The sequence below is a fragment of the Canis lupus genome, chromosome 33 (assembly GCF_011100685.1).
Source record: "Canis lupus familiaris isolate Mischka breed German Shepherd chromosome 33, alternate assembly UU_Cfam_GSD_1.0, whole genome shotgun sequence".
NCBI classification, from domain to species: domain Eukaryota; kingdom Metazoa; phylum Chordata; class Mammalia; order Carnivora; family Canidae; genus Canis; species Canis lupus.
In genome coordinates, this window is record NC_049254.1 from 25,423,445 (window position 1) to 25,442,914 (window position 19,470).

Here is a 19,470-nt window from a genome sequence, read left to right on the forward strand (position 1 = left end):
CATCACTCAACAATTGGAGAATTGCACATTAAAACCAAATTGAGATACAATTTCTCATCCATCAGACTGGTAAAATGAAAACCTCTAACAAGAGATTGTGCTGGCAAGGCTGTGGGGTAATAGGTTAGTGAGAATGTAACCTGCAGAGCAATTTGTAATCTAATAAAGTGACATAAGCACTTAACTTTTGAAATCCCTTGTCCAGGAATTTACTCTGAAGAAGCATTACCAATAATATTAAAACACATATGCATAGGTAATTCATTGTGAATTGCTGTCAATGGCAAACTGAGACAATCAAAATGCTAACTAGGTTTTCTGGCTCTTAAGTACCAAGTACTAAAAGGAAACAGTAGCCAGGTACCAGATATCAGTTTCCGGTTCAGAAATTAACATTAATACAATGCTATACCCTTTTTTAACACATTTTTAAATTTAAATTCAATTTGCCAACATATAGTATAATACCCAGTGCTCATCCCATTAAGTGCTATATCTAAGCTACACACCTTATTCAAATTTCACCACTTGTTACACTTACATCCTTTTTCTAATCCAATCTAGAATAAGGTGGTGCATCTACTTGTCATGTCTCTTTATCTTCCTTTAATTAGAAACAGATCCTCAGTATTTGTTTTTCATGACTTTGATATTTTTGAAGAGTACTAGCCAACTGTTTTGTACAATGTCTCCCAATTTAAGTTTGTCTGATGTTTTCTTATAATTAAATTTATGTCAGACATTTTTAAAATGAATACTCGAGGAGTAATGCTGTACCTTTCTTACTGTGTCCCATGAGGAGGCATGTGATGTTGATTTGTCCTAATACTGAAATTAGTAATTTTGATCAATAAAGCTCTGGGCATTCAGAAGAGGCATAATCACAACAATAGTAGCTTTAGCAAAATACGTAAGTACAAACAGCAACTAAAACATAGAGACTCTAGACTTAGAACTTTGCCAAATGTTGGGGGAGCTGCTGGAACCCTTTTGTGGTGAGAGGGCCTGCAAGTGCCACAGTTTATGCTCCCCCCTCCACCTTGATAGCACAGACAGAAGCAGAGTCCAGCACTACTTGTCTACCACCTTAATGAGCCCCAGACCCCTAGCCCACACCAGTGGACTAGCCCAGCCATTCTACCCAGATAGCACAAATGTGGGGCCCACCTGGACATCCCTGGTTATACTCACTATAGCTATAGCTGTTGCAGCAAAGTGGCACAGGAGCCAAGCATCCCAGACCCAGGCCCATACTACTTTGGCTCCAGACAGTTTGCTAATATTCCCTCAGCACAGAGTACTCCAAGAACTCCTGACCCACAGTCACCTTAGTTTCAGCCACCCTGTCTGGGGATTCCTTGTGTAGAGGTCCCCAGGACACCCAGCTTGCATCCACTTCAGCTTTAGCTGTCTCCTCAGAGAACCCTGCGGATGGAGAGCCCCTGCAAAGTCTTGGCTCATGCTCACTTCAGCTTCAGCTATCCTGCCAGGGTGCTTTCTGCATGGAGAGCCCAAGGACCGCCCTAGCCTGCAACAACTTCAGCTGGAGCTGTCCTGGCATACCTCCCTTTCCAGAGAGAACCTTGGGACCACCTGGCCCAAGCCCACTTCAACTCCAGTCATGCTACCAGGGCAGCCCCAACAAGGAGTGCCTGGGACTCCATGCCCATGGCAGCCACAGTTCCAGCCAGCCAGCCAAAGTTATCAGGCACACACAGGCTACACAGGAGATGACCATACATAATACCTTTCCTTCCCTCAAGTTTAGAAGTAGCTGTTCTACTCAATTCAAAGGAACAAACTCAGATAATCAAGCAAAATGGAAAGACAGGAATATGCTCCAAACACAAGAAAAAGACAAAATCTTAGAAAAAGAACTAAATGAGACAGAGAAAAGCAATATGCCTGACAAAGAGTTTAAAGTAATAATCTTAAAGATGCTCACTGGACTGCAAACAAGCATGGAAGAACTCATGAAAACTTCAACAAAGAGATGTGAAATTGAAGAAAGAACCAATTAAAGTTACAGATACAGTAAGAGATATGAAAAATACACTAGAGGGAATCAACAACAGATTAGGGGATGAGAAGAGATGATCAGCAATCTAGAAGACAAGGCAATGGAAAGCACCTAAGCTGAACAGCAAATTGAAAAAAAAAAATTTAATGAGGATAGATAAATAATCTCTAGGATGACATCAAATGAACAAACATTCGCCTTATGGGGGTCCTGGAAAAGAAGAGAGAAAGAAAAGGGAAGAAAATTTATTTTAAGAAATCAGAGCTAAAAACTTCCTTAACCTGGGGGAAGAAAACAGATATCTAGGTTCAGGAAGGATACAGAATTCCAAACAAGATGAACCCAAGGAGTTCCACATAATGACATATATAATTAAAACATCAAAGGTTAAAGATAAAAAATTTTAAAAAGAGCAAGGAGCAGCAAAAGGTTACATACCAAGGAAACCACTTAAGGCTATCAGCAGATTTTTCAGCAGAAATGTTGCAGGCCAGAATAAAATGGTATGATACATTCAAAGAGCTGAAAGGGAAAAAAAAACTACAACCAAGAACACTCTCTGTGGCAAGGTTGCCATTCACAACCAAAGGAGAGATAGTTTCCCAGAAAAATAAAAGTTAAAAGAGTTCATCATTCCTAAGTTAGTCTTACTGACATGTTAAAGGGACCTCTTTAAGTGAAAAAAAAAAAAGGCCACAAACAGAAGTAAGAAATTATGAATAAAAAGATATAAAATATAACATACATAAAATGTGGGGGGAAAGGAGTGAAAAAAAATTTCTTTTAGAATGTGTTCAAACTTAAGTGACCATTGACTTAATACAGACTGCTATATATTTAAAATATTATATATAAAACTCATTATAAAAACAAACCCAAAATCTGTAATAGGTACACAAAAAGTAAAGACAATCAACTTAATACAACAGAAAGTCATCAAAGGAAAGAGAACAAAGAAGAAAGAAACAAAGAACTACAACAACAAATAGAAAACAATTAACAAAAGGCCAAGAAGTACATATCTATCAATAATTACTTGAAATGTACAAGTAGGTCTAATGCTCCCATCAAAAGACATAGAGTGGTAGTATAGATTTAAAAAAGTAAGATCCAGGGGAAGCCTGGGTAACTTAGTTAAGCATCTGCCTTCAGCTCAGGTAATGATTCTGAGGTCCTGGGATTGAGCCCCATGTCAGGCTCCTTGCTTGATGAGGAGTCGGCTTGTCCCTCGCCCTCTTCCCCCTCCAACCATTCAGGTTCTCTCTCTCTCTCAAATAAATAAAATCTTTAAAACAAAAATAAAACAAGACCCAGGGGCACTTAGGTGGCTCAGTCAGTTAGGCACCCGACTCTTGATCTCAGCTCAGGTCTTGATCTCAGGGTCCTGAGTTCAAGTCCTAAACTGGACTCCACGCTGGGTATGAAGCCTACTTAAAACAAAACAAGTCCCATTTGTATGCTGCCTACAAAAGGCTCACTTCAGACCTAAAAACAGAAACTGAAAGGATGGAAAAGGATATTCCATGCAAATAAAAGTGAAGAAAAAAAAAGAAAAAGCCAGGGTAGTAATACTTATATCAAACAAAATACTTTAAACAAAGACTATAATAAGAAACAAAGAAGGGCATTATATGATGATAACATGATTAATCCAATAAGAGGATGTAACATTTGTAAATATCTATGCACCCAATATTAGAACATCTGAATTATACAAAGCAAATATTAACAAACATATATAGAGAAATTAATAGTAATACAATAATAGTAGATGGGTATAACACTCTACTTACATCAATGGATAGATCAGCCTGACAGAAAAAAAAAACAAAAAACAAGGAAACAGTGGCTTTGAATGACAAATTAGACCCGATGTACTTAACGGATACATGCAGAACATTCCATCCACAAACAACAGAATACACATTCAGTTCAAGTGCCCATGGAACATTCTTCAGGATAGATCACACATTAGACCATAAAACAAATCCCAGTAAATTTAAGATTAAAATCATATCAAGCATCTCTTCTAACCACAACAGTTTATCAATCGCAAGAAAAAAACTGAAACAAAACAAAAACACGTGGAGGCTAAACAACATGCTACTAAACATCCAATGGGCCAGTGAAGAAATCAGAGGAAATCAAAAGATACATGAAGACAAATGAAAACGAAGAGATAACAAACCAAAAATCTTTGGAATTCAATGAAAACAATTCTGAGAGAGAAATTCATAGTGATATAGGCCAACCTCAAGAAACAATAAAAATCTCAAATAAACAATCTAACCTTATACCAAAGGACATAGAAAAAGGAGAACAAAGGCCAAGGTTTGTAGAAGGAAGGAAATTAACATCAGAGAGGAAATAAATGAAATAGATTTAAAAAGCAATAGAAAAGATCAAGGAAACCAAGAGCTGGTTGTTTGAAAAAAATAAAATTGATAAAACTTTAGACAAACTCATCAAGAAAAAAAAAGAAGACACAAAATCAGAAATGAAAGAGAAATGAGTAACACCAAACAAATACAAAGAATTAGACATAAAATTATATGTTAACAAATTGGGCAACTTAGATGAAATAGATAATTCCTAGAAACATACAATCTTCCCAAACTGAATCAGAAAGAAACAGAGCAGCTGAAGATACAAATTACTAATAATGAAATTGAATTGGTAATCAAAGAAAACTCCCAACAAACAAAAGTCCCAACCAAATGGCTTCACAGAGGAGTTCTACCAAACATTTAAAAAAGTTCATACCTATTCTCAAACTATTCCAAAAAATAGAAGAGAAAGGAAAACTTTGAAATATAGTGTACAAAGCCAGCATTACCCTGATACCAAAACCAAAGGTACTACAAAAAAAAAGAGAATTATAAGCCAATGCTCCTGATAAATACATGTAAAAACCCTCAACAAAGTATCAGCAAACAACATTCAACAATACATTAAAAGAATCATCCACCATGACTGAATGGGATTTACTATAGGGATGCAAGATTAATTCAATATTCACAAATCAATCAACACAATACACCAAATAATAAAACAAAGGACAAATATTATATGATCATCTCAACAGACACAGAAGAAGCATTTGACAAAATTCAATATACATGATAAAAACTCTCAATAAAGTGAGTTTAGAGAGAATATATCTCAACATAATAAAGGCCATATGTGAAAAATCCACAGCTAACATCATACTCAATGGTAAAAAAACAGAGCTTTTCCCCTAACATGAGGAACAAGACAAAAATGTCTACTCTCCCTACTTTTATTCAACATAGTACAGGAAGCCTAGCCACAGCAATCAGACCTAAAAAGAAATAAAGACATCTAAACTGTTAAGAAAGAAGTAAACTAGTATTATTTGTAGATGATATGATACTATACATAGAAAGCCCTAAAGATCCACCGAAAAGCTATTCGAATAAATAAATTCAGTAAAGTTGCAGATTACAAAATTAATACAGAAATATGTTGTGTTTCTATACTAATAACAACGTAATAGAAACAGAAATTAAGAAAACAATACCATTTATAATTGTACCAAAAAAACTTGTACTCTGAAAACTACAAAACACTGATAAAAGAAATTGAAGATGGCAAAAACAAATGGAAAGATATTACCATGCTCATGGATTGGAATAATTAATATTGATTAAAATGTCCATACTACCCAAGCAATCTACAGATTCAATGTAATCTCTATCAAAATATCAATAGCAGTTTTCACAAAACTATAACAAATACTACTAAAACTTGAACAGAACCACAAAACACCCGAAATAGCCAAAGCAATCTTGAGAAAGAAAAACAAAGCTGAAGGTACCACAATCCTGGATTTCAAGATAAACTACAAAGCTGTAGTAATCAAAATAGTATGATACTGGCACAAAAACAAGAAATATAGACCAATGAAACAAAATACAGAGCCCAGAAATAAACCCATGCTAATATGGTCAATTACTCTATGACAAAGGAGACAAGAATATGCAATGGGAAAAAGCCTCTTCAATAAATGATGTGAGGGAAACTGGACATCTATGTGCAAAAGTATTAAAATGAATCACTTCTTACACCATACAAAAATAAACTCAAAATAGATTACAGACCTAAGTGCGAGACCCAAAACCATAAAACTCCTAGAAGAAAATTTAGGCATTAATTTCTTTGACACTGGCCTTGGTTTTCCAGATATGTCTCCTCTCACAAGAGAAATGAAAGCAAAAATAAACTTTTGGGACTACATCAAAATAACCAGCTTTTACACAGTGGGTGATACACTCAACAAAACAAAATGGTAACCTATTTTGAATGGAGGAAGATATTCACGAATTATATACCCAATAACAGGCTAACAGTGAAAATACATAAAGAATTCATATGACTCAACACCCAAAAAACCCAAATAATCCGATTAAAAATGGACAGAGTACCTAAATAGATTATTTTTCTAAAAAAGACATATAGATGGCAAATAGACCATGAAAAGTTACTCAACATCATCAATCATCAAGGAAACCAAATCAAACCCACAATGAGATATCACCTTACACCTGTTAGAACACCTAGAATAAAAAAAGACAAGAAATAAAAAGTGTTGGTGAGAATATGGAGAAAAAGGAACCCTTGTGCACTGGTGGTGGGAATGTAATTTGGGACCAGCCACTGTGGAAAACAGCATGGGTGTTTTTTAAAAAATTAAAATAAAAATACCATACAATCCAGTAATTCTGCTACTGGGTATTGACCTAAAGAAAACAAAAACACTAATTTGGAAAGATATATGCACCTCTATGTTTATTGCAGCATTATGTACATCAGCCAAGATATGGGAGCAACCCAAGTGTTTATGGATAGATGAAGGGATATAGATGTGATATATATATATATATATATATAACAAATATATATATGACAGAGGATAAATATGTATAGATCTATCTATCTATGATGGGATATTACTCAGCCATAAGAAAATATGATACCCTGCCATTTTTGACATGGAGAGACCAAGGGGGTATTATGCGAAGTAAAATAAGTCAGAATGAGGACAAATACCATACGATTTCACTTAAATGTGGAATCTAAAAAATAAAACAAATAAAAAGCAGAAATAGACCTTTAAATACAGAGAACACATTGATGGTTGTCAGAGGGGAAGGGTTGGAGGACAGGGTAGAGAAGTGAGACAGAAGCTTTCAGTTATTGAATGATGAAGTCATGAGGATAAAATGTAGAATACAGGGAATACAGTCAATGGTATTTAATAGCATTTTAAAGATAGTAGCTATAGTAGTGGTAAGTGGAGCATAACATATGGACTCTTCAAATTACAATACTGAAAAAAATAAAAAAATAAAAAAAATAAAAAAAAAACAAATTACCATACTGTAGAGCTGAAACTAATATATCATTGTGTACCACCTATAGTTCAATTTTTAAAATATCTATACATACATGCACAGGCACACATAAAATGACAATAATTTGAGGGGGCAGAAAGCAGCCTCATTTTCTTCTACTGACACCATGTATGTCATGATATTATCTAAGAAAATATATTTTAGTACATTTTCTATTATTTACAAATGGACATGATTTTTCATTTAATATCTACTAGTCAGGAGGACTTTCTTACCTTTTAAAGGGCACAGCATTTTTCAGAACAGCCTCCACCTCTGCAATATTTGCTCTGGCAAGATCTGCCACAGTAAGAAAGCCAGAAGCATAGAGGAACCTGGCTCGCTGTGCATTAAGTAAGGATACCCGGACCAGGTCACACAGCTCCCTCTGGATGCCAAATGTAAGACGCTTCTGAAATTGAGAAAGTAGTAGTTCCATGTTGTGCCAGCCCAGACGGTTGGAAAATACGGTAATCATCCCTAGAATAATCATAGAATATTTACTGAATTAAAAATTCTTTATAGATAATTCTCTATCTCTTTAGGCTTACTTTTGTTTTGCTATGTGTTTTTGTTTATTTTACCTGAAGAACTGTAAAGTTTAAGAGGCACAAAGTATAAGTTAACAGAATAGTAGACACATTATAAGGGCCTAGCTAATTGGTCAGTAAATGGGCTAAATATATTAAACATCATCTCATTTATTCTTTTTTTTTTTTAATTTTTATTTATTTATGATAGTCACACACAGAGAGAGAGGCAGAGACATAGGCAGAGGGAGAAGCAGGCTCCATGCAGGGAGCCCGACGTGGGATTCGATCCCGGGTCTCCAGGATCGCGCCCTGGGCCAAAGGCAGGCGCTAAACCGCTGCGCCACCCAGGGAGCCCCATCGCATTTATTCTTAATCATGAACTTGATATTTGAAAAAACTGAGGCAGAGTATGTTAGCACAAAACATACAAAAAGCCCTCACTCTCCTTCATTCCTCTCTCTCATTCTCTCTTCCTTTCTTTCTTTTTTTTTTAAGGAAGAGAGAACTCAAAAGAAACAGATGAGGGACTCTTCAACTACAGAAAAATAAGAGAGCTAACTCACATATTCAAGTGCTGAGAGAAGTACAAAAAGTGAAGCTCCCGTTGATATTTTAAGGAAAGGTTGCCCAGCTCAATAGTTCTTCCCTCATGAAATAAGTCAGAAGAGCCAATGCCAAGGTATTAAGAAAAATCACTTCTCATTATATTAACCATACAGGCAATTTGAGATCTCTCATGCCAATGAGTTGAAGAGTTTGTCCCTTCTTACAACCCTCTCCTCCCACCTGTCACTCAATATGCTCACATATGCATATACCTTCACAGTGAAATCTCTTACAAATATAAATATATACACTCTCCATCCAGCAGCCCAGGGTTTCCTTCCTAAAGGTTTATAAGGATTTCTTGGTAAAATCAGACCCAGAACTTCTCTGTTTTCCTAGCTTAGAGATAGGAGTTTAATTTTATTAAGCGACCAGTGCTTCCCTAGAGAAGAGAATTTTAAAGAACCCAATAGAAATAGTGCCCCTTTTGCCATCCTCCTACTAAATAACAAATATTAATCAGTAACTTGATGAAAAAAGGGAAACCGTTGACAACTTTGTATCTATTTCTTCTTCTAAGAGGGAAAACGAGGGGAAAAAAAAAAAACAGAAAGGAGGATGATCAGCAGCTGCTAAGCCATAGAGGAGGACTAAGGTCCAGACACTCAGTTAGCTGCCAATCCTCTGGAGCAGAGTAACTGAAATCAGAGAAGCTATAGCTTTAGGTGTTCTGATAATGACAAAGACTACACACAATGATGGCTTCCCAAGATTCTCTCACTTTTAAGGAAGCCTAAAATAAAATGGAATTTGAAAAAAATGTAATCTTAATTTTTTTTTTTTTTTAATTTATGATAGTCACACAGAGAGAGAGAGTGAGAGGCAGAGACACAGGCAGAGGGAGAAGCAGGCTCCATGCACCGGGAGCCCCACGTGGGATTCGATCCTGGGTCTCCAGGATCGCGCCTTGGGCCAAAGGCAGGCGCCAAACCGCTGCGCCACCCAGGGATCCCTGTAATCTTAATTTGACCTCAAACCAGAGTTTCAAATAAATGTGGAAACCCTTGTTTAACTGACCTGCATAAACAGCAGCTGACTGTTGTAAAGATTGAATCTGTCCACGACTGCATCCATATTTCTGATTAATCTCCTTTAAGGGAACTTCACTGATTAAATCTAATAGCACAAGACTGGTAAAAAACCTGGAAAGTAAATCACCATAAGTATAGTAAGAGATATCTACAATAAAGATATAACATATTCTGAAAAACAAGAAAGAAGAAAAATGTAAGAGAGGAATTATACACTCTTGAGAAGATTCCTAATAGGATATAAGATTAGTGGACAAAGACTGAGCTCAATATTTATCAAATAAATTCTGACATACATTAGTACCACAGCATAGCAAGAAACTAATATCTATATAACAAAAAGATCTCCATATTTCAATACTGCTAACTAACCTCAAGAAATAAGACTTGGTTCAAGAAATAGAATGGCACAAAAATTTAAAAGAACATTTGATACACAGTTATATGATCACCTATTCATGTATCAAAACAAAGAATTTGAAAATAAAAATCAATTTTGACTTGCTAGCATCACAAATAATCCAAGTATATAAATACTTACAAAGTTACACTTATGTTGTAAATAATTTATTAGAGATTAGCATTAAGAAAAATAATTTTATTATATTTTAAAGAAGAAAAATGATTCAATTTCCCCATCTAAACCTTTTAATTGGCTCTTCCCTGGTCATAATCAATCATTTTAATAATGATAGATTGCATACCCTCAAATGAAGCTACACTAAGTTGGCAGCTAGAATTCACATCTTTCAGTAAAGGAAATAAATGTTCTACTTTATAATGGCTCCTAAACAAGTAGCAAGGGAGAAATGGAAATATTAATAAATTCAGTAAATACAAGAAAGTGACAAGTTACCATACTCAGTCAAAACTTTGATTTAAAAAAAAAAAAACAAAAAAACTTTGATTTTATTTATTTATTTTTTAAAATAAAATCTTATTTATTTGAGTACAAGCTTAGGAGAGAGGCACAGGGAAAGGGAGAAGCAGACTCCTTTTGAGCGGGCAGCCCAATATACGGGACTCAATTCCAGGGCTCTGGGATCATGACCTCAGCCAAAAACAGATGCTTAACCAACTGAACCACCAAGGAGCCCCTAAAACTTTGATTTTAATGATAACAAAAATGACTATAATAAACTGAACTACTATATATTCAAAACTGTGTTAAATACCATATAGTTCAGGCTCCTTGATATTTACCTCTTATGGATGGCCATCTGGCGATGCTGTCTCTCAGTTCTCGCTACTACTTTTCCTTTCACACAGCGAGCCAAGAACCCTTCTTCAACTCCCACTAGCTCTGCCACTCGTTTCATAGAAGTTGGCAGTTTCTCCCATAAACAGAAAAATCGATACCAATCAATAGTAGCCCAATCCTCAAACATAGGTGTAACCTAAAGGGAAAAAGTATTATTCATTAGCTAAACTATTACATTACAAAAGGAACAAAACTACAAATGTAAACTTTATATTGAAAACAAAGGCATTTGGAAAAATTTCTAAATGTGATAACACTTCATTTATATGGAAATTTCATTTATTCACAAACAACTCATAACCAAAAGAAAAGAGATAATTGAGGATACAAACTGGATATTACAGATTCCAAGAATTTTGATCACATACACTTTTATTTTTTCAAAGATTTTATTTATTTGGCAGAGAGAGAAAGAAAGCACAAGCAGGGGGGAACAGCAGAGGGAGAGGGAGAAGGAAGATTCCCCACTGAGTCCAACCTGGGGCTTGATCCCAGGATGCTGGGATTATGACCTAAGCCAAAGATAGACACTTAACGACTGAGTCACCCAAGCGCCCCTACAGACACTTTCAATCTCAACATTCTGATGCTAAGTACAATCCTAAGTATATTCTATGATTTCCAAGAAAGAATCAGGAGAAAAGAAAGAGAAGGGAAGGAAAGGAAAGGAAAGGAGGAATCAATATTCACAACTGCTATATTATCTAAAATATCCCAGGCTCAACAACAACAATAAAAACTATGAGACATGCAAACAGGAAAGTATGTCCCAAACAAAAGGGAAAAAGAATGTAAAAGAAATACCTTCAGCAGTTTCCAGATGTTGGGAATGTCAAAGACTTCAAAGTAGACAAACATGGTCAAAGCACAAAAGAAAATCATGCTAAATGAAGTAAAGTATGATGACAATGTCTCATCAAGTAGAGACTAAGAATAAAGAGAAAGAAATGAAAAAAAAAAGAGTGGAAACCCTGAAGGTAAAGAGTACAATAAAATAATTCACTATATAGAGCTCAACACTAGATGAAAGCTGACAGAAGAATTAGCAAACATGAAGATATATCAATAGAGGCTATGCAATCAGAGGGCAGAAAAAAAGGGAGGAGGAAAAATTAACAGAGCCTCAGAAAAACGTGGAAACTATTATGTGCAACAAAACATATCAAGAATACCAGAAGAAGATAGAAAATAACTGAAAATAACATTTGAAGAATGCTAAAAACTTGTCAAATTTGATGAAAAACATTAACTTGCACATGTGAGAGAGTAGGTGAACCCCAAATAGGATACACACAAAAAGATCAATACTCAGAGGCATCATACTCTAATTGTATAAAAACAAAAAAGAAATCTTGAAAGCCACAGCAGAAAAAAACATCGTATACAAGGAAAACCCAATAAGATTAAGAGCTGACTTCTTATCAAAAACAATTAAGTCTAGAAGGCAGTAAAATGACATATTCTAACTGCTTAAAGAAAAAAAACTCTGGCAACCAATATTACCTAAAGGAAACTATCTTTTTAAAATAAAGGCACAATGAAACATTCTCAGATAAACAAAAACTAAAAAAATTCTTTTCTAGCAGATTAGCTTTTTAAGAAATACTAAAGAAAATTTTTCAGTTGAAAAAAAGTGACTCTAAACAGTATTTTAATTCCAAACACACACACAAAAAAACCAGTGCCAATAAAAGTAATTATGTAGATACTTATAAAGACAGTATTATTGCATATTTCTCCCTCTTTCTTCTCTTGACTGATTTAAAAAGCAACTGTATAAAACATGTATATAACATATAAAAGTGCAACACATTTGACAATAATGGACGAAAGGTGACAGGTGGGAGTTGTGAACATAAATAAAAAAGGAAACTTCCCTTTCACAGAGAAGGGAAGCCCTGAGGGAGAAGAGCTCATGCACACACCACTCTTTAGAGCCTACATAACCAGCAGGAAGAAGGAAGAATTATTTCAACACAGGAGAGCACGTTTCACATAGGAATTTTATCTCCTTCCTTTAAAAAAAGGAAAACCCTTCCCTGCTCTAGCAACAACACACTAAAAACTATTGGCAGCCAATCAGAATCCACCACAACCTTAAACTCTTATTCTTCACCAATAAACTTTTGTTCAAACAATGCTCCCTAATTTCTTCCTAAAATCTAATAAAAGCTGACTTTCCCTCTTTAGACTTGCTTATGGTTCACCACAGCTTCCTTGTCCCAAATTGTAATTCCTCTGCTATTCCTGAATAAATTCATTTTTTACTTAAAGTTCTCTCTCCTCTCTTTAGAGTTAATGGAGTAAAGCTGTGTTAGAGAAGGAAATGACAAGAGATAGTAACTAAAATCCAAGGAACAAATAAAGAAAAACACAAATCTTAAGAATTTTAATGTAACAAACTCTATAAATAAACATTTCTCTCTCATCTTCTTTAAAGACATAAAATTACATAAATAATAACAATGTACTATTAGGTTTTGTAACAAATATATGTACATGTATAACAATAATAGCACAAAAAAAGAATAGGACTATACAAAACTAATGTTTCTATATCTCACTGGAATTAAGTTAGTATAAATTTTAAGCTGTATTGTATCTCCTTGAGTAGCCACTGGGAATACTTCCAAAAAAATAGAGAAAAATTAAATAAAGAAATTAAAATGTTATAGTAGGGCATATTCACTTAACTTAAATCAGTAAAGGAAGTACAAGAGAACAAAAAGGACATAAGATATATAGAAAATAAAAAGACAAAACATAGATGTTACTCCAACTGTATTACTAACATTAAATGTGAATGGATTAAATAACCAAAGGTAGATTAACAGACTGCATAAAAAACCAGAATCCAATTATATGTTCTCTGTAGGAAATACAATATAGATACCCAAACCCAAAAAGGTCAAAAGGAAAAGGAAAATATGCAAAACACAACCATAATAAAGCTGGAGTGGCCATACTACTATCACATAAAATAGACTGTTAAAAAATGTTAATAAAAATAAAAGTAATACAATTCAAAAACAATAGTTGAAGATTTAAATACCCTAACTTTCAAAAATGGATAGAACTAAGCAGAGCAACTTAGTCTTCTAAGACAACATTCTAAGTCAACTAGACCTAACAGACATCCATCCAACAGAAGAGTGCACATTCTTCTTAAATACACACAGAACATTCTCCAGCATAGACCCACCATATACCAGCCATAAAACAAGTCTCAGTATATAAAAGTATAAAGGTGTCTGGCTGGCTGAGTCAGCCTGGCTCGCTCAATCAGGAAATGTGCAACTCTTGATTTCAGGGTTGCAGGTTTAAGCCTCATATTTGGTATAGAGATTGCTTAATAAACACTTGTGTATACTTATATATACATGTACGTGTGTGTGTCTATAAGTATTGAAATTAAACAATGCATGTTTCCTGACAATGGAATGAAATTAGAAAATGACAAAAAATTTTGAAAATTCACAATGTGAGAATCAAACAAGAAACTGCTAAATAACAATGGGCCAAGGAAAAATCATAATAGAAATTGCAAAATAGGGGATCCCTAGGTGGCTCAATGGTTTGGCACCTGCCTTCGGCCCAGGGCGTGATCCTGGAGACCCGGGATCGAGTCCTGCATCAGGCTTCTGGCATGGAGCCTGCTTCTCCCTCTGCCTGTGTCTCTGCCTGTGTGTGTGTGTGTGTGTGTGTGTGTGTGTGTGTGTGTGTCTTTCAGGAATAAATAAATAAAATCTTACAAAGAAATTGCAAAATACCTTGAAATGAGTGACTGTAACAAATGAAAACATTATATACCAAATTTACAGGGTGCAGTGAAAGTATTTTGAGGAAAATGTACAAATGTCTATATTAAAAAAAAACATAAGGTCTCAAATCAATACCCTAATTTTCCATATTAAGACACTTGCAAGTAGAAGGACAAAGCAAAACCAAAGGAAGAAGGAAGTAAACAATAAAGAGCAGAAATTAATCTAGTAGAAAGTCAAAAATAATACAGAAAAATCAACTAAACAAAAATTGGTTCTACTAAAAGGCAAACTGAAGCACATAAAATTTTTAAGAGTTTGAGCATACAATGATTTGAATTGGGCAGTGCCAAACCAAGGGTGATTAGAAATCCTCCACTAACAGGAGATAGGAGCAAAATTTTTATAGAAAAGATACTGAACAAAGCAAAGCAATTTGATTGGTTACAGCATAAGCACTTGCCTCATCTGGCATGGATTCCAGTGCACTGCCTCTGGCTTAAGTATTGGTTTGCTTATGTAAACTATCAAGGCAGTAGAGCCACCTCAACCTAATGGCCTCCTTGTTTTAAAAGTGCTTTGAAAAGATCAACAAAACTGAAAAACCTTTAGCTAGATTGATCCAGAAATGAAGAGAAGACTTAAATTACTAAAGTCAGAAATGGAAGAAGGGACACCTCTACTTAAGGCACAGAGGAAAAAAAGGGAGGACTACAAGGAAGTGATGTTAATTGAATACCAACAAATTAGCTAATCTAGATGAAATGAACACATTGCTGGAAATACACAAACTACCAAAATTGATTCAGGAAAAAACAGGAGACATGAATAGACCTATTATAAGTAAGGACGTTGAATTGGTAATAAATTTACTCCAAAAAGAAGTCCAGGCTCTAGTGGTTTGACTGGTGAAATCTAACAAATGTTTAAATAACAGCAATCTTTCATAAATTCTTTCTCAGAACCACACAAAGTCATCATGAGAAAAGAGAAATACAGACCAATATATTTAATAAACATATACAATAATCATCAGTAAAATACTAGCAAACCAAATCTAACAGATAAATAGTATTATACAAATGGTCAAGTGGGATTTACCCAGAAAATCCAAGATTCATATTTAAAAATCAATTAATGTAATAAACTGTACCAATAAAATGGACAAAACCACATGATCTCAACAGATGCAAAAAAAGCACTTGAAGAAATCTTGACAACCACTCATTATAAAAATATTCAATAAACTAGTAATAGAAAGGAACTTCCTCAGCCTGATAAAGCCCGTCTGCAAAAAACTCACAACTAACATCAAGATTGACGGTGAAAGACTCAATACTTTTGAATAATGAAGTAAGGAACAAGACAAAGATGTCTGCTGTTGCTACCTCTATTACATATTCTTTTTAAAGATTTTATTTATTTATTTATGAGAGACACAAAGAGAGTGGCAGAGACATAGAGGGAGAAGCAAGCTCCTCACAGGGAGCCTGATATGGCACTCGATCCTGGAATCGGGATCACGCCCTGACCCAAAGGCAGACACTCAACCACTGAGCCACCCAGGTGTCCCATCTATTCCATATTTTATTGGAGATTCTAACCAGGTCAATTAGGAAAAAGAAATTAATTATTAGGTCAATTAGGTCAATTAGGAAAAAGAAAAAAAATCAATAAAAGACATCCAGACTGGAAAGGAAGAAGCAAAACTGCATCTAGCATGATCCTGTATGCAGAAAATCCTGAGAACTCACAAAAATACTATTAAAATTGGTGAACAAGTTTAATAGGTTACAGGATACAAGATCAATATAAAAAATAAGTTTTTTCTATATACTTTAATAAACCCCTAAATGTGATTAAGAAAAAATTTCATTTATGATAGCATCAAAAAGAATAAAATGCTTAATAATAAGGTTAACAAAAAAACATAAAACTTGTACTCTGAAAACTAAAAATTGTTGAGATATTAAAGATCTAAATAAATGAAAAAGAAAGCCTATGTGCATCCACTAGAAGACTTAATATTGTTAGGATGACAATATTTCCCAAATTGACCTACCAATTGTGTACAATCCCTATCAAAATTCAGCTGGCTTCTTTGAAGAAATTGGGAAGATGATCCTAAAATTTATAAGCAGATGCAAGTGACCCAGAACAGCCAAAAATTTTTTCAAAGAAATCAAAGTGGGAGGGTTCACATTTCCTGATTTCAAAGCTTACTACCAAGCTATAGTTATCAAAACAGTACAGTATCAGAATAAGCATAAATACACTGAAAGCCCAGAAATAAACCCTCACATTTATGGTCAATTGATTTTCAACAAGGATGACAAGAAAATTGATGGATTTTCAACAACAACCTGGATATGTACATGCAAAGGAATGAAGTTAGATTTCCATCTTAAATCAGTCATAAAAGTCCAAGTGGATCATATGCATCAATGTAAGATAAAACTATAAAATTCTTAGAAGAAAACATGAGTGCATCCTTGTGACACTGAGTTACATAGCAGATTCAGAAAACCCACAACTAACATCAAAGGACATGAAAAGACAACCTACAGAAAATATTTCCAAATCCTATACAAGATTTGTATCCAAAATATATAAAGAACACTTAATTACTTTAATTAAAAAAAAAACTTAAATGGCAGAGGATCTGAATATTTTTCTAAGATAATCATATAACCAATAAACACATGAAAAGATGCTCAACATAATTAGCTATTAAGAAAATGCAAGTCCAGACTATAATGAGAAAGAGCTACATACTCATAAGGATATTTTCAAAAAGATAAATAAAAACAAGCATTGGAGATGTGAAGGATAGGAACCCATGTACATTGCTGGTGGGAATGTAAATATTATCCAGATGCTTTTGAGGAATTTGGAAACTCTCAAAATGTTAAAAATAAAGTTACCATATAATCCATCAATTCTACTCCTAGGGATATACCCAAGAGAATTTGAAACATATCTCCATGCAAAAACTTGGACATGAATGTTCACAGAAGCATTATTTAATTTTTTTTTAATTTATTTATTCATGATAGTCACACGGAGAGAAAGAGAGAGGCAGAGACACAGGCAGAGGGAGAAGCAGGCTCCAAGCACCGGGAGCCTGATGTGGGATTCGATCCCAGGTCTCCAGGATCGCGCCCTGGGCCAAAGGCAGGCGCCAAACCGCTGCGCCACCCAGGGATCCCAGAAGCATTATTTATAATAGCCAAAAATAAAAAAACATACCAAATGTCCTTAATTGATGAATGGATGAATAGAGATGAAGTATATCCATACAATGGAGTATTATTCTGCAATATAAAGGACTTAAGAACTGATTCATGCTTTACTGCAGCACTTTTTTACAACAGTCAAGATACAGAAGTACCCCAAGTGTCTAGTAACAGATGAATGGATAAAGAAGATATGCTATAGATATACAATGAAATATTATGAAGAAAAAAAGTATGAGATCTTGCCATTTGTCACAACATGGACAGACCTAGACTGCATTACACTAAGTGAAATAAGTCAGAGAAAGATGAATACCCTACAATTTCATTTACATGAAGTGACAGATGGTGGCTACATGGTGACAGATGGTAGCTACATTTATGATGAGCATAGCAACATATAGAGTTGTTAAATCACTATGTTGTATACCTGAAACTAATGTAACATCAACTATACTCAATTTTTTAAAGTTTTCCAAAATAGAAAAAAAAATACATGTTATGCCATAGACGAACCTGGAAAACATTATGCAAAGTGAAAGAAACTGGTCATAAAAGACCACAAATTATATGATACCATTTATATGAAATTTCCAGAATAGGAAAGTCTATAGAAACAGAAGGTACACTATGGCATTAGTGGTTGCTTAGAACTAAGGGATGATGAGGGGATTGGAGAAAATTTGAGAGTGACTGCTAATGCATACAGGGTTTCTTTATGGGATGATGAAAATGTTCTGAAATTAGATATTGGTATTAATTGCACAGTTCTGTGGATATACTAAAAATCACTGACTTGCACTTTAAATGGGATGCTATATAAACCATATTGCAACAAAGATATTTTTAAAATATATATTCAAATTATGTATGGGAAAATTTTCAGAACACTCTTGGAGGCCCAAAAATAGACTTAAAGAAATAGAAAAATATCCCTTTTCATGAATAAGACCAATCAACTTAAAAAGGAGTGCCCTGGGTGGCTCAGTGGGTTGAGCTTCCAACTCTTGATTTCAGCTCAGGTTGTGATCTCAGGGTCATGGGATCGTGCTGGAATCAGGCTCTGTGCTCAGTGGAGTCGGCTTCCCTCTCTCCTCTGTCCCTCCCCTTTGCTTTCTCTCTAAAATAAATAAATCTTTTTTTTTTTAATGGATAAAAAAGTAAAGATAAAAGCTGAAGAAAATTTTTCATTTGTTGTAAAAAAAAAAAAAACCCTTGTAATAAATGAAACTGTGACTATAGACTGCTACTATGAAAAAAAGATAAAACTGAAAAATCATATAGAGTAGGTCCCCCTTGCCTCCAGCTTTTTTTTTAAATTTTTTTTAATTTATTTATGATAGTCACACAGAGAGAGAGAGAGGCAGAGACACAGGCAGAGGGAGAAGCAGGCTCCATGCACCGGGAGCCCAACGTGGGATTCGATCCCGGGTCTCCAGGATCGCACCCTGGGCCAAAGGCAGGCGCCAAACCGCTGCGCCACCCAGGGATCCCTTGCCTCCAGCTTATCTGTGGTTTCACTTCCCACAGTTAACCATGGTCCAGAAGTAGATGATATATCATCAGAAGGTCAATAGTAGCTTCACACTACATCACAATGTCTATAGC

General features: G+C 34.9%; 1 protein-coding gene across 7 annotated transcripts in view; it reads right to left on the reverse strand.

Moving 5' to 3' along the window:
- Window positions 1-19,470, reverse strand: part of POLQ (DNA polymerase theta) — a 124,191-nt gene that overhangs the window by 70,723 nt on the left and 33,998 nt on the right. For all 7 annotated transcript variants that reach the window (XR_005383385.1, XM_038582983.1, XM_038582982.1 and 4 more), the window contains 3 exons: window positions 10,808-11,001; window positions 9,591-9,715; window positions 7,671-7,914 (listed from right to left, as the gene is read on the reverse strand). Coding sequence is in view for 6 of the 7 variants with exons in the window: in XM_038582983.1 (XP_038438911.1) it covers window positions 7,671-7,914; window positions 9,591-9,715; window positions 10,808-11,001 (563 nt within the window). In the remaining variant the exon portion in view is untranslated. The remainder of the gene's footprint in view (window positions 1-7,670; window positions 7,915-9,590; window positions 9,716-10,807; window positions 11,002-19,470) is intronic.